The sequence below is a fragment of the Bombina bombina genome, chromosome 1, assembly GCF_027579735.1.
Source record: "Bombina bombina isolate aBomBom1 chromosome 1, aBomBom1.pri, whole genome shotgun sequence".
NCBI lineage: Eukaryota > Metazoa > Chordata > Amphibia > Anura > Bombinatoridae > Bombina > Bombina bombina.
In genome coordinates, this window is record NC_069499.1 from 14,864,050 (window position 1) to 14,879,289 (window position 15,240).

Sequence of the window (15,240 nt, forward strand, 5' to 3'; positions counted from 1 at the left end):
AAACCAAAGCTCAATACTTAAAGAGAATAATGAAAAATTATAATTATTTTAGTTACCTCTTCTACACCCCACCTGAAGTGTAATTATTTCTTCTGGCTGTGCTTACATGGCCTGTCAATAGCCTGGAGTTAAGTATAGAGACTTTTAGTATAGGTGGGGATACCACAGGCTAAATCAGTGATTCCAAATGCATAAATAAGGAGAAAAGGAGCTACTTGTAAATATTTTAATACACTCCAGCAGATAAAATGGAGAATTGGGAACAAATTAAAGGGGAGACCATTTTGGGGTAAACTGTCCCTTTAAGTTAACTTGTAAAACATATGCACAGTACAAAAACATAATGATAAGGAATGTTTATTAATTACACTCCACATGGTATGAAAATAAGTTTCACCAGCTTATCTAAAGTCACTTAATGTAAGTAGAATTCATATATAAAAATACAATTTGTACATCACTTACATTCTCTAGAACATAACCATTCTGGAAAAGACCAAAATATCATGAATTGACTACTTTAGTATAAAAAGTAGATGTAAAAAAAACTGTACATTATTGTGAGAAATATAAAAATGTATATTCATCATTTCTTGATAACGTTAATACTGAAACAAAGTTGTTTACAAAATATATATTAACAAAAAAAAAAAGAAATTGCTTACTTGCCTATAAATTAGGAAACTTTTTAAAAATAATAAGAATAAAGTTCAAGATCTCAGAAATTAAATGATAAATACTTTGAAGAGAGGAAAAACACCCAACACATTCTGTCTAGTGTTAATAACCTGGTGACGTAAGCAAATTACACTCTAATAATGAATGTGATTTCCAAAGTAATCCATTTATGACTCCACCAGTATCTCTACAATATGATCAATTTCATTGTGCTCAGTTTTACAGTTTGTGGGAGGTGCACCCTGGGACGGAAATCCATCAAGCATTTCACAATGTCCAAGTTTAGCATTTCCCATCACACCAGTTAATACAGTATCAAGATCATAGTATGAAGTGTCAACGCCTGAAAACAAATCCTCTACAGAATTTGTATTTCTGTTGTCCAAAGTCTCAAAGATGTGATCCAGAGACTTCTGAAGATGCACCTGGTTGTCGTGTGAGCTTTCCAGTTCCCAGAGGGTTGCCTGTGGGGTTTGTACAGCTTTTACAGATGTGACCGTTGTTAGATCTGAGATTTCCTGAGTCTGTTGGATATCCAGTTCTTCACTGTAAGTTATATAAGTATTTTCCTCATCCTGTTCCTTAGTTGAGCGACACAAAATCTCTGTGGAAACTAAATGATCTAGGGGAGGTTGTTCTGTTCTTTGACCATCAAACACCTGCCAGCAGCCATCATGGGTCATCTCTTCCTGTATCTGACGTACAGTGTTTGCAATGAGCACAGAGCGACAGAGATTAGGTTCCACAAGCATGTGGCAGAGCTGAAGCTTTACCAAAGACATGTCTAACAGTGACTGGCGCTCAATAGTATAGGAATGAACATAGTCCGTTGTGCTGCTTTCAAGCTCATCTTCAGGATCCAAGCATTTTCTCTTAATTCCCCTTGTAAACATTGTAACCTAAGAAAAAGAAAACAGGAAAAATGTAAGCAAACAATCAAATCGTAAGCAACTATTTTGTCCACTGTAAGAGTATGGTTCAATGCTTTACGTGAGCAGTCAGTGTTATGCACATAAAACCATATACTGAAAAGGTTTTCCTACTTGGGCACAAAAAGCTCCACTACTCAATGTGTCAAGGCTAGAATCACACTGTCAATGCAGTCACATCTAATCAATGTCTAGATTATCAAACGTATACCTCTTGTGAAGGCATTAAAATGTGTTCCTCGTGTATGTAGTGCGTCACATTGCAGTAAAGAACACTGGCATACAACTTTGGTCCTGTCCTTTTTTATGCCAATGACAAATATATTCTGCCCTGGAGAATGCATGATGGTTTAGAAATTCTTGATCCACTGCAAAATTAAGTACTATGGATGGTCCTCAAATGAGAAGAGGTTCTAAAATAGGCATCGTCTTAACTTTGCACTGCACAGAAATGAAAATATACCAGTTAGTTCAAAATTGTGCAATTATAAGATACATATACATGTTATAGGACACAAGGGCGAATTTATTGTTGGTTCTATAGTTCCTGTTTCAAAATATCTAACAGCAGCATATACCAGCTTAATAAAAAGGACACAAATCACATTGTGCTATATTAAGCCATTTTTAACATTTTAATATTTTCAGTGAGATTGCTTAAACAGATCCCTATGTTTAATGAATGCATCACTCAAGACAAACCAATGTAAGGTTTGCACATTAACTGACATTACATTGCTTGTGTTTAACCCAGAGAGACCATATTCTAGACATATAACAAAGCCTCAAGACAGTATTGGAACTATGTATGTAAAATTGCTTATGTCTTAAGCCCAGTCTCAATGTTGCCAATATGCTACTTGTGTTTTATCTCAAGGTTATAGGATGTGCTAGTTACTCATGATGTAATGCCACAGGATTGTGTAAAAGGGTATAAATACCCCTTCCCTGAACATATAAATGGGCTGAAAATATTAACTGAACCAAAATGCTGTTAGACTGTCTGGTATGGTATAATAATTATTTATAAGAAGCATGACTAAACTATTGTAACTCTACAACATTGGATTCATATTTTTTAAATTTTCATTGTATTTATTTAGCAATAAAACATTTAATTTTGTAATATAGTACTGCAATTTTATAACAATAAAATACTTATTCTTATATTTTATTTTCTCTCACTCCTTTTTCTTAATATATATTGTACTCAAAATCTTTCAAAAGATATACGACCATTTTTACTTATATAATAACCTGCTCTCTAAGGCATATAACACACTTTTTATATCAACAGATTTATTATTTGGCTAACTAGAATGCAAACCTGCAACCCCCCCCCCCCCCCACAGAACCAGCAGTGACATTTACACATGCTTTACAATAACACACTAAATTAAATGTGACTCACAAAACATTTACAGCAGTCACACACTGACTAGAATACAAAAAAGGAAATTTATGCTTACCTGATAAATTTATTTCTTTTACAATATGACGAGTCCATGGATTTCATCCTTACTTATGGGATATCGCCTCACGGTCAGCAGGAGGCAGCAAAGAGCACCACAGCAGAGCTGTATATATAGCTCCTCCCTTCCCTCCCACTCCAGTCATTCGACCGAAGTTAGGAAGAGAAAGGAAAAGCCATGGTGCAGAGGTGACTGAAGTTTAATAAAGACCTGTCTTATAGGGTGGGCCGTGGACTCGTCATATCGTAATAGAAATAAAATTTATCAGGTAGGCATAAATTTCCTTTTACAAGATATGACGAGTCCACGGATTTCATCCTTACTTATGGGATACAATACCAAAGCTATAGGACACGGATGAAAGGGAGGGACAAGACAGAAACCTAAACGGAAGGCACCACTGCTTGAAGCACCTTTCTCCCAAAAATAGCCTCGGATGAGGCAAAGGTATCAAATTTGGAAAAAGTGTGAAGAGACGACCAAGTTGCAGCCTTGCAAATCTGTTCAACAGAAGCATCATTTGTAAATGCCCATGAGGAAGCCACAGCCCTAGTGGAATCAGCTGTATTACGTTCAGGAGGCTGCTGTCCAGCAGTCTCATATGCCAACCGGATAATACTCTTCAGCCAAAAAGAAAGAGGTAGCTTTCTGACCCCTACGTCTCCCAGAAAAGACAACAAACAATGAAGATGATTGACGAAATTCCTTAGTCGTCAGCAAGTAGAACTTCAGGCCACGGACTACGTCCAAATTATGCAACATAGGCTCCTTCTTAGAAGAAGGATTAGGACACAATGAAGGAAAAACAATTTCCTGATTAATATTCTTGTTAGAAACAACCTTAGGAAGAAAACCAGGTTTAGTACGCAACACTACCTTATCGGAATGAAAACTAAGATAAGGAGAATTACATTGTAACGCTGAAAGCTCAGAAACCCTGCGAGCAGAAGAAATAGCAACCAAAAATAAAACTTTCCAAGATAACAACTTAATATCTATGGAATGCATAGGTTCAAACGGAACCCCTTGAAGAACTAAATTCAAATTCCAAGGAGGAGCAATTGGTCTAAACACAGGCTTGATTCTAGTCAGAGCCTGACAAAAAGAATGAACATCCGGAACATCTGCCAGACGTTTGTGTAACAAAATAGACTGAGCAGAAATCTGTCCCTTTAAGGAACTTGTTGACAACCCTTTCTCCAATTTTTCATGGAGAAAGGAAAAAATCCTAGGAATCCTAATCTTACTCCATGAGTATGCCTTGGATTCACACCAATAAAGATATTTACGCCTTATCTTGTGGTAAATCTTTCTAGTAACAGGCTTACATGCCTGAATCAAAGTATCAATGACCGAATCAGAGAACCCTCGCTTAGATAAAATCAAACGTTCAATCTCCAAGCAGTCAGTTGTAGAGAAATTAGATTTGGATGATGGAAGGGCTCCTGAATGAGGAGGTCCTGCCTCAATGGAAGCTTCCACGGTGGCAGAGATGACATGTCCACCAGATCGGCATACCAAGTCCTGCGAGGCCATGCCGGAGCAATGAGGATCACCGAAGCCCTCTCCTGTTTGACTCGAGCAATCACCCGGGGAAGGAGAGCAAATGGAGGGAACGACCAAGGCACTGCCAAGGCAACTATCAGTGCGGCCTGAGGATCCCTGGACCTGGATCCATATCTCGGAAGCTTGGCATTCTGACAAGACGCCAAAAGATCCAGTTCTGGCCTGCCCCATCTGAGAATCAGGTCGTTAAAGACCTTTGGGTGGAGTTCCCATTCTCCCGGATGAAACGTCGGTCTGCTTAAAAAATCTGCCTCCCAGTTGTCCACTCCTGGGATGTAGATTGCTGACAGATAACAAGAGTGAGCTTCCGCCCACCGAATTATCTTGGATACTTCTGTCATCGCTAAGGAACTCCTTGTTCCTCCCTGATGATTGATGTAAGCCACAGTCGTGATGTTGTCCGACTGGAATCTGACGATTTGGCCAAAGCTCTCAACTCCAGAATATTGATGGGAAGTAGAGACTCCGACCGAGTCCACACACCCTGAGCCTTCAGGGAGTTCCAAACTGCACCCCATCCTATCAGGCTGGCGTCCGTTGTCACTATCATCCATGAGGGTCTGCGGAAGCACGTCCCTTGGGACAGATGATCCGGAGACAACCACCAAAGAAGAGTTTGTCTCCTGATCCAGATCTATCGGAGGAGACAAATTTGCATAATCTCCATTCCATTGACTGAGCATGCTCAGTTGAAGAGGTCTGAGATGAAAGCGAGCAAACGGAATGATGTCCATTGCTGCCACCATCAATCCAATTGCCTCCATGCACTGAGCCACTGATGGCCAAAGATTGGACTGAAGTGAACGGCATGTATCCAGAATCTTTAACTTTCTGACCTCCGTCAAAAAGATTTTCATAGCCAAAGAATCTATTAGAGTTCCCAGGAAAGGAACCCTTGTCTGTGGAACTAGTGAACTCTATTCTACATTCACCTTGCACTCGTGAGTCCTTAGAAAGGACAGCACAATGTCGGTATGAGACTTTGTCAGCTGATAAGACGACGCTTGGATCAGAATATCGTCCAGATAGGGCGCCACTGCAATGCCCCGCGGCCTGAGAACCGCCACCAGAGACCCCAGAACCTTTGTGAAAATTCTGGGTGCTGTGGCCAGACCGAAAGGAAGGGCCACAAACTGAAAATGTTTGTCCAGAAAGGAACTTGTGATGATCTCTGTGGATCAGAATATGAAGATATGCATCCTTCAAATCCCCGGTAGTCATATATTGACCCTCCTGGATCAATGGAAGAATTGTCCGAATGGTCTCCATTTTGAAAGATGGAACTCTGAGAAACTTGTTTAGACTTTTGAGATCTAAAATGGGTCGGAACATTCCCTCTTTTTTGGGAATAACAAAGATTTGAGTAAAACCCCTGTCCCTGTATTGGAACGGGACAGATTACTCCCATGGCGGTGAGGTTTCTTACACAATGTAAGAACGCCTCTCTTTTTGTCTGGTCTACAGACAATCGTGAAAGAAGAAACCTTCCCATTGGGAAGGAATTTTTTAACTCCAACTGATACCCTTGAGACACGATTTCTAGCGTCCAGGGATCCTGAACGTCTCTTATCCAAGCCTGGACAAAGAGAGAAAGTCTGCCCCTACTAGATCCGGTCCCGGATCGGGGGCCGCCCCTTCATGCTGTCTTGGGAGCAGCAGCGGGCTTCTTGGGTTGTTTACCCTTGTTCCAAGTCTGGTTTGGTCTCTAGGTGAGCTTGGTTTGAGGATAATTCCCTTCCTGTTTAGCAGAAGAGGGAGGGGTGGCTCTTCTGAAATTACGAAAGGAACAAAAATTACTTTGACGTCCCCTTTGCTTAGATGTCTTATCTTGAGGGAGGAGGTGACCCTTACCTCCCGTAATGTCAGAAATGATTTCTTTCAAGTCAGGCCCGAATAGGGTCTTTCCCTTGAAAGGAATAGCCAAAAGCTTGGATTTAGAGGACACATCCGCAGACCAAGATTTTAACCATAAGGCTCTGCGCGCTAAAATGGAAAATCCTGCATTCTTAGCCGCCAATTTGGCGATCTGAAAGGCTGCATCCGTGACAAAAGAATTACCCAGCTTAAGGGCCTTAATTCTATCCATTATCTCCTCTAAAGAAGTCTCAGTCTTCAGAGACTCTTCTAAGGCGTCACACCAAAAGGCAGCCGCAGTTGTAACTGGTACAATGTAGGCCGTCGGTTGTAATAGAAATTCTTGATAAACAAATAGCTTTTTTAGAAGACCCTCCAACTTTTTATCCATATGGTCTTTGAAAGCGCAACTGTCCTCAATAGGGATAGCCGTAAGCTTAGCCAGGGTAGAGATAGCACCCTCCACCTTAGGGACCGTTTGCCAAGAGTCCCGAACGGCGTCAGCTATAGGGTACATTTTCTTAAAAATAGGGGAAGGGGAGAACGGGATACCCGGTCTTTCCCATTCCCGTGTAACAATTTCCGAAATTCTCTTAGGAACCGGAAAAACATCGGAATAAGAAGGAACCTCCAAGTATCTGTCCATCTTACACAATTTCTCTGGAGGGACCACAATAGAGTCACAGTCACCAAGAGTTGCTAAAAACTCCGGAAGTAACAGGCGTAGGTGTTCAAGCTTAAATCTGAAAGACATCACGTCCGAATCTGTCTGGGGTAATGCACTTCCTGAGTCAGACAGTTCACCTTCAGACAGAGCCTCCCTACCCCCCACTTCAGAGCCCTGGGAGGGTATTTCTGAGATCGCCATCAAAGAATCAGAAGTAGCATGGACCGCCTGGGTCTCTATTCTACTAAGTTTGCCTTGTAACACTGGCAACTTAGACAAAACCTCTGAAAGAGTGGATGACATAACTGCAACCATATCTTGCAAAGTGAAAGAAGCAGATGCCGTTGAAGAACAAGGCGTTGTTTGTGCAGGCGTTAAATGCTGTGACGCTTTGGGGGAAAGTTGCGGCATACCCTGAAACTTAGTCTGAGAACAGTCATTGGATATATCTTTATTAAAGAAAATATGTTCCTTATATTCTAAAGCCCTCTCAATACATGGAGGGCACAACGTAACAGGGGGTTCCACAATGGCATCCAAACACACAGGACATGTACTGTATTCAATGTCCTCCATAGTAGCAGATGCAAGGCAAGCGTGGTCAAGTCACTGATAAATATCAGAACGATCAGGCAACACAAAGAGTACTGTGTCTTTAAATCAGAAAATGTTTTCTTATTAAACCCTGCCTCCGTGTGACCACCGCTACCCTCCGACCAGCGTGCCTAAGACCGCTTGTATACTATGGTGACAAGCGGACGTAGGGGTTGCACGAGTACACTGCTCCAAATACCTTTTCACCGGGACTCAACTGAGGCGCAACTGAGCGGGTAAGCGTGCAAAATCAAGTACCACCCTTCGTGGGCGGGAACAAGCACAGAACCCGGGAATAATAAAAGGCATTTTAACGCCATGTACCGGATCATCCCCAGATCTCTAACAGCCTAATCCCCAGCGTCAACCAAACACTATGCCCGTTATTGTACTCACATCTGAGCACTATAGAAAATCTCCCAGCGCTTCTGGCTAATGTTACTGAAATGCCGGACTGCCTGGAAAAATTAATAAAGTGTGGGTTGTCATCCGATTACTCTAGTTAATGACATCCAACATACTTGTACAGGGAGACCCCTATCAGAGCCCTCCCCAAACCGCAATAGCAGAGTACAGTCAGTTCTGAGTATTTGCTTCAAAGCCCCAGACTGCACTTACCTCCATGCTGAGGAACAGCATGAAATTACTCACAGTGTCAAGAGGTCCACTCTTCCTCCTGAGGTCCTGTGAAGAAAGAAGGGTCTCAGGAAAATTCACTAAGTCCATATCCAGGCAGCACCAATATGGGAGGCGTAGTGAGAATAAAACCTCACAAGTTCCCATAGCATAATTGGTTCTCCAGAAGCTGTCCGGTAGTAAAAATAGCACACTTTGGCACCATTTAAAATAAAAACTCTTGATTGAAGAATCTAAGCTAACACCTCACTTTACCTCTACTCCTATCACTAACACAGGCAAAGAGAATGACTGGGGTGGGAGGGAAGGGAGGAGCTATATACACAGCTCTGCTGTGGTGCTCTTTGCCTCCTCCTGCTGACCAGGAGGCGATATCCCATAAGTAAGGATGAAATCCGTGGACTCGTCATATTATGTAAAAGAAAAACTTTTTTTTTTTTAATATAAAACAAAACTAATGTTGATCATTTATGGAAATATGCAAGAATAAGCAGATCAACTGTGGAATGTTCCATGCCAGACTCACATGTGGCTGTACTAGATGTCTTAGAAGCATAATATTATTACATGTTAATCAAAGTATTTGTCAGAATAGCAGGATCCAACGAGTAAAAGTTCATACACACGAGCGTCTGCACAGAAAGTTCTGTTAGTTGGAATGTTACAGCAATACACACATGCACGTTACTGCACTGTTCTGCCAGTTTAATACCAAGACATTACACAAGCTACTTACATGAAATTCACGGGATAAGCAAGAAACGCAAAAGGCTTTTTGCTGAATGGTAAGGTTAAAGTATATAAGAAAAGTAGTCTATTAAATGTATATGTGAATGTGACACATAGGAAAACATTAACTTAATTAGAAAGTAAATACGTTTGCAGCGTTGGAACTAAATATACAGTACAAGTGGCAGAAACATGCATTTATGGGGATTAATTAGCAGTGGGAAATAAAAGATACAGCAGCAACCAACAGAATAAAACATCAGGTTACATTTAGATTAAAAAAATAAATAGATCATTCTGCCTGGTATTACCCCTTACACTGGGTCAGCGGGTGGGTTTGTGTACAAATGAAGCCTGGTATGAAGACATCTACTCAACGGGCATTTGTGCAGTTGAGATTGGAATTCATTTCATATCTTACAGTGGTAATGTGCTGTATAAAGCAGGGCTGTCTACCTGCACTAAATAATAATAATAATATGTGTGTCACTTTACAGGGTGTTTATGCACAACATATGCTTGAGACTCATGTGGCTGTTGTGCTACACTACCTGTTATACAGAGTGCCATTCTACGTAACTCATCAGTACAGCTACTTTGGGCTTCTCTGGATGTTCATTTATCCCTTTCATGTAGATTTCAAATTTGAAATGTTGTCCTTACGGTGGCAAGCGTGCACTTCTGGAAAAAGAAGGTTTTAGAGCACAAGACATATAACAACCACCTGACATAAAAATAAACAAAATAAAAATGTTGCACACTACATTACAGAGACTGCACTACATCTAGTACACAACAGTACAGGATTGCTAAAACTACACACATTTTGTTTCTGCATACTTTACATGATGTGCACAACGCACAACTTGGAATGCATTTACAGTCATGAGGACACTGATGTGGTATGACATAAGCAACCCCAGCAAGTACCTCTCATCTCACTCTCCTGTGACCAATCAAGGGCCTTTTCGCTGCTAAGCGTTTTACACTACAGTGTAGTTTTGAGCCGTTTTGCTACCTACATTTAAATCCTATTGTCAGTCAAATGTCAGTAAGTGACCCAAACAAATGATATATTGTTTATTTTTAGAAGGCCCAACAGATTCACATTATAACATTTTTATATTTATATTTCATGGCATGTGAGATAGCTGCTGCAAAAACTGTAAAAAAAATAAATAAAGTATATATATTTTGCTTAGATTTTAGAAAATATTGAAAATGGCTCAGTGACCACTGCTGTTACTATGATCCAACTCCAGTTGAAGAACCTCCCTGAATCCAGCTCCATTGCAGCAACACTGTTTCCTGGTTGTGTCCTCTGTGACATCACCAGGTACGTATGTGGTGACGTAACCACCACTCCCATGAAGCCAGGCAGAGAAGCCAATTAGATGATCCTCAGCCTATAGTGCGGAGAATCGCTGAAAAACTAAATTCATGCTTACCTGCTAATATCTTTTATTTCTTGGAAGTGAGTCCTCAAATTCATCACCTATTGGGAAATACTTCACCTGGCCACCAGGAGGAGGCAAATATACCCCCAACACGGCTTTACATATACCTCCCACTTCCTCTGCCCTCTCAGTAAATCAAGCCGAGGATAAGGAAAAGTAGAGAAATACAAGGGGCATTGAGGTGTCAAGAGACTGCCACCACTACAGAGATTCAGGGCGGGTTTGTGGACTTTCACTGCCAAGAAAGAAAATAATTTGCCAGGTAATCATAAATGTTGTTTTCTTTCTAATGGCAGTGAGAGTCCCAAGCTGTGTAGGGCACAAAATGAATAAGGAGGGAAAGGTAGGGAAGGCAGTCCTAAGAGCTAGGCACCACCGCTTGAAGAACCTTCCTTCCAAAAGACGACTTAGATGAGGCAAATACATCAAATTTGTAAACTTTCGTGATGGTATGCAAAGAACATGTAGCAGCCTTACAAACCTGCTCAACTGACACCTCATACTTGAAGGCCCAGGAAGACAGGCTTTCTGGCCTAAATCAAAGTATAAATAACTGTCTCAGAGAAGCCTCTAAGAGACAAAGCCAATTGTTCAATCTCCATGCAGTTAACTTCAGAGAGTTTCGATTTTGGTAAAACAAAAAGGACCTTGCACTAGCAGATCCGATCTCTGAGGTAAGGAACAGATGGCATTCTCACCAGATCTGCAAACCAAGTCCGGCGCGGCCATACTGAAGCTATCAGATTCGTAAAAGTTCCCTCTTGCTTAAATCAAGCTATTATTTGAGGGAGAAGGAAAATTGAGGGGAAAAAAAAAAAAAAAGATACTAGATTGAAATTCCATGGAGCCGCTAACGTATCTGCTTCCCAATTGTCTAAGCCTGGAATGTAGATGGCTGTAATCTGACATTTGTAAGTCTGCCCAATAAAGGAATACGACAGACATTCAATGCCAAGGAACGGTGTGTTCCTATCTGATAATTGATATAAGCCGTTGTGACATTTTCCGACTTGAATCGAATAAACCGGACCGGACATAACAGAACTGAGGCCAGACTGAAGCACATTGAAGATAGCCCTCAGTTCCAGGATGCTGATAGGAAGTCTCGCTTCCCAAAGTCCTTGGACCCTCAGAAGACCCCAGACAGCACTTCAGCCTGAAAGACTCGCATCTGTAGCTATAATCTCCCAGGAAACATCTGCCCTGGAGAACAGGTTCCCGAGATAGCCACCAGCAAAGAGGTTTCCTCGTCATAGTGTCAAGATGGATTTCTTGAGACAGGTCTGAGTGATCTCCGTTCCATTGACTGAGCATACATAACTGTAGAGGTCCCAGATGAAAGCGAACAAATACCACTTCTGTGCATTGTGCCACCAAAGGAAAGCTTGCAATAGACAGCAGGCCATCTGCAGCTTTGTCGTTCTGGTCCTGCAAGACAGCAAAATGCCATGTTACTCGCACAGGATTTCAGAATTAAGGAAATACAGCTGACATTACTGGAGAAGGCAAAATAAACCTCCCTGCGATCTCCAGCTGCTTCCAGACACAAAACTCTACAAAGAGCATTACATGGTCTCTACCTCCCCTGCCTTCTCCTTCTGGAAAAATCTACTTGAGGACAAAATACAATCTTCAGCAGAGCACTTCTCTCTGCCAATCTCCTATGATGCGAGGCAAATAACTACTGGGAGGATAGGGAAAGTAGAGGGATATGTAAAGCCTTGTTGGGGGTGTCTTTGCCTCCGCCTGGTGGCCAGGTGAAGTATTTTCCCAATATCTATCTACGGGCATCCTTCTTTCCTTGCAGGGACAACTTTGGGATTTTTTTCAGTTATTATCCCAATAGGTGATACATTTGTGGATTCTTACAGCTATTAGAAAGAAAAAGCGTTTGAACGGCAACCCCCCCTCTGCATGTGGAAAAGGACTCATGCACCCACAGGTCGAGATGAGAAGCAGTTAAGCGCATGAGTGTAGAACAAGAATGATTTTCTGAGGTATTTTACAGCAGCATTAAACAAAATAATGAATTATACAGTACAATGTTTTATATTTAATATACATTTATGTAGGATACAGTTTCAATATATTTGCCCCTTAAAGCAGGGTTCTTCAAACCACGGGTCGGGACCCATTACTGGGTCGCAACACCATGTATACTGGGTCGCGACTGTGTGTGTGTGTGTGTGTGTGTTGTATCAGGGTGCGTTTGTATAATAGTGTATGTGTTGTAGCAAGGTGTGAGGCGCGGTTTGTATAATAGTGCGTGTCAGGCATGGTTTGTATAATAGAGTATGGCTTGTATAATAGTGTGTGTTGCGAGTATGGCTTGTATAATAGTGTGTGTTGCGAGTATGGCTTGTATAATAGTGTGTGTTGTGAGTATGGCTAGTACAATAGTGTGTGTTGTGTATAATAGTGTGTGGTGCGAGTATGGCTTGTATAATAGTGTGTGGTGTGAGTATGGTTTGTATAATAGTGTGTGGTGTGAGTATGGCTTGGATAACAGTGTGTGTGTGGTTTGTATAACAGTGTGTGTATGGTTTGTATAACAGTGCGTGTGTGGTTTGTATAACAGTGTGTGTGTGGTGTGTATAATAGTGTGTGTGTGGTGTGAGTATGGTTTGTATAATATAGTGTGTGTGTGGTGTGGTTTTATCTATGACAACACTACAATCAGGAATAAAAGCACACACACATTTTAGTCACCATCTTGTTATTTATTACTTCAGATCAAGCATGACAATAGGTTTGTGAAGGTAAGTGGTATCATTGCACTGGGTCTTGGGGGGAAACTTAAATAACCCTGCCTTAAAGTTTTAACTTTGCAATACATTTTTATCATGTTGTCCCTTTTCATGAGTTTGACAGTATACAACATTTTTCATTAAAGGGACAGTCAACACAAGAATTTTTGTTGTTTAAAAAGAAAGACAATCCCTTTATTACCCATTCCCCAATTTTGCATAACCACCACTGTTATAGAAACACACTTTTTACCTCTGTGATTACCTTGTATCTATGCTTCTGCACACTGCCCCCTCATCTCAGTTCTTATGACAGACTTGCATTTTAGCCAATCATTTCTCACTCCGGGGTAACTTCTCGTGCATGAGCTCAATGTTATCTATATGAAACACATGAACTAATGTCCTCTAGTGGTCAAAATATATTCAGATTAGAGGCAGTCTTCAAAAGGTCTAAGAAATTAGCATATGAACCTCCTAGGCTTAGCTTTCAACTAAGAATACCAAGAGAACAAAGAAAAATTGGTGATAAAAATAAATTGGAAAGTTGTTTAAAATTACATGCCCTATATAAAATCATGAAAGTTTTTTTGGACTTGACTATCCCTTTAAACTGCAGTTGTATCCACCCACTTAGCCTCACTAGCCCTGTGCTGTCTCATGCCTCTCTCACTAGTCCCTACGCTGTCTCATTGTGTGCCTCTCTCACTAGCCCCTGTGCAGTCTCATTGTGTGCCTGACTCTGGCCTCTCTCACTAGCCCCTGTGCTGTCCCATTGTGTGCCTGACTCAGGCCTCTCTCACTAGCCCCTGTGCTGTCTCATTGTGTGCCTGACTCAGGCCTCTCTCACTAGCCCCTGTGCTGTCTCATTGTGTGCCTGACTCAGGCCTCTCTCACTAGCCCCTGTACAGTCTCATTGTGTGCCTGACTCAGGCCTCTCTCACTAGCCCCTGTGCTGTCCCATTGTGTGCCTGACTCAGGCCTCTCTCACTAGCCCCTGTGCGGTCTCATTGTGTGCCTGACTCAGGCCTCTCTCACTAGCCCCTGTGCAGTCTCATTGTGTGCCTGACTCAGGCCTCTCTCACTAGCCCCTGTGCCGTCTCACTGTGTGCCTGACTCAGGCCTCTCTCACTAGCCCCTGTGCCGTCTAATTGTGTGCCTGACTCAGGCCTCTCTCACTAGACCCTGTGCAGTCTCATTGTGTGCCTGACTCAGGCCTCTCTCACTAGACCCTGTGCAGCCTCATTGTGTGCCTGACTCAGGCCTCTCTCACTAGCCCCTGTGCTATATCATTGTGTGACTCTCACTAGTCCCTGTGCTGTCTCATTCTGTGCCGCACTCAGGCTTCTCTCACTAGTCCGTGTGCTATCTCATTGTGTGCCTGACTCAGGCCTCTCTCACTAGCCCCTGTGCAGTCTCATTGTGTGCCTGACTCAGGCCTCTCTCACTAGCCCCTGTGCTATCTCATTGTGTGCCTGACTCAGGCCTCTCTCACTAGCCCTGTGCGGTCTCATTGTGTGCCTGACTCAGGCCTCTCTCACTAGCCCCTGTGCCATCTCATTGTGTGCCTGACTCAGGCCTCTCTCACTAGCCCCTGTGCAGTCTCATTGTGTGCCTGACTCAGGCCTCTCTCACTAGCCCCTGTGCAGTCTCATTTTGTGCCTGACTCAGGCCTCTCTCACTAGCCCGTGCTGTCTCATTGTGTGCCTGACTCAGGCCTCTCTCACTAACCCCTGTGCAGTCTCATTTTGTGCCTGACTCAGGCCTCTCTCACTAGCCCCTGTGCTGTCTCATTGTGTGCCTGACTCAGGCCTCTCTCACTAGCCCCTGTGCGGTCTCATTGTGTGCCTGACTCAGGCCTCTCTCACTAACCCTGTGCGGTCTCATTGTGTGCCTGACTCAGGCCTCTAT

General features: G+C 42.3%; 1 protein-coding gene across 4 annotated transcripts in view; it reads right to left on the reverse strand.

Moving 5' to 3' along the window:
* Positions 1 to 341: 341 nt before the first annotated feature.
* CDCA4 (cell division cycle associated 4) overlaps positions 342 to 15,240 on the reverse strand; it is a 37,609-nt gene continuing 22,710 nt past the window's right edge. Inside the window, exons 2-4 of one of the 4 annotated variants that reach the window (XM_053697245.1) lie at positions 9,677 to 9,806; positions 1,819 to 2,048; positions 342 to 1,577 (exon numbers count right to left, since the gene is read on the reverse strand). In XM_053697245.1, coding sequence (XP_053553220.1) covers positions 846 to 1,577; positions 1,819 to 1,833 — 747 coding nt within the window. In that variant the 5' untranslated portion in view covers positions 1,834 to 2,048; positions 9,677 to 9,806 and the 3' untranslated portion in view covers positions 342 to 845. The remainder of the gene's footprint in view (positions 1,578 to 1,818; positions 2,049 to 9,676; positions 9,807 to 15,240) is intronic. The other 3 variants (XM_053697246.1, XM_053697248.1, XM_053697247.1) reach the window with 3 other exon arrangements.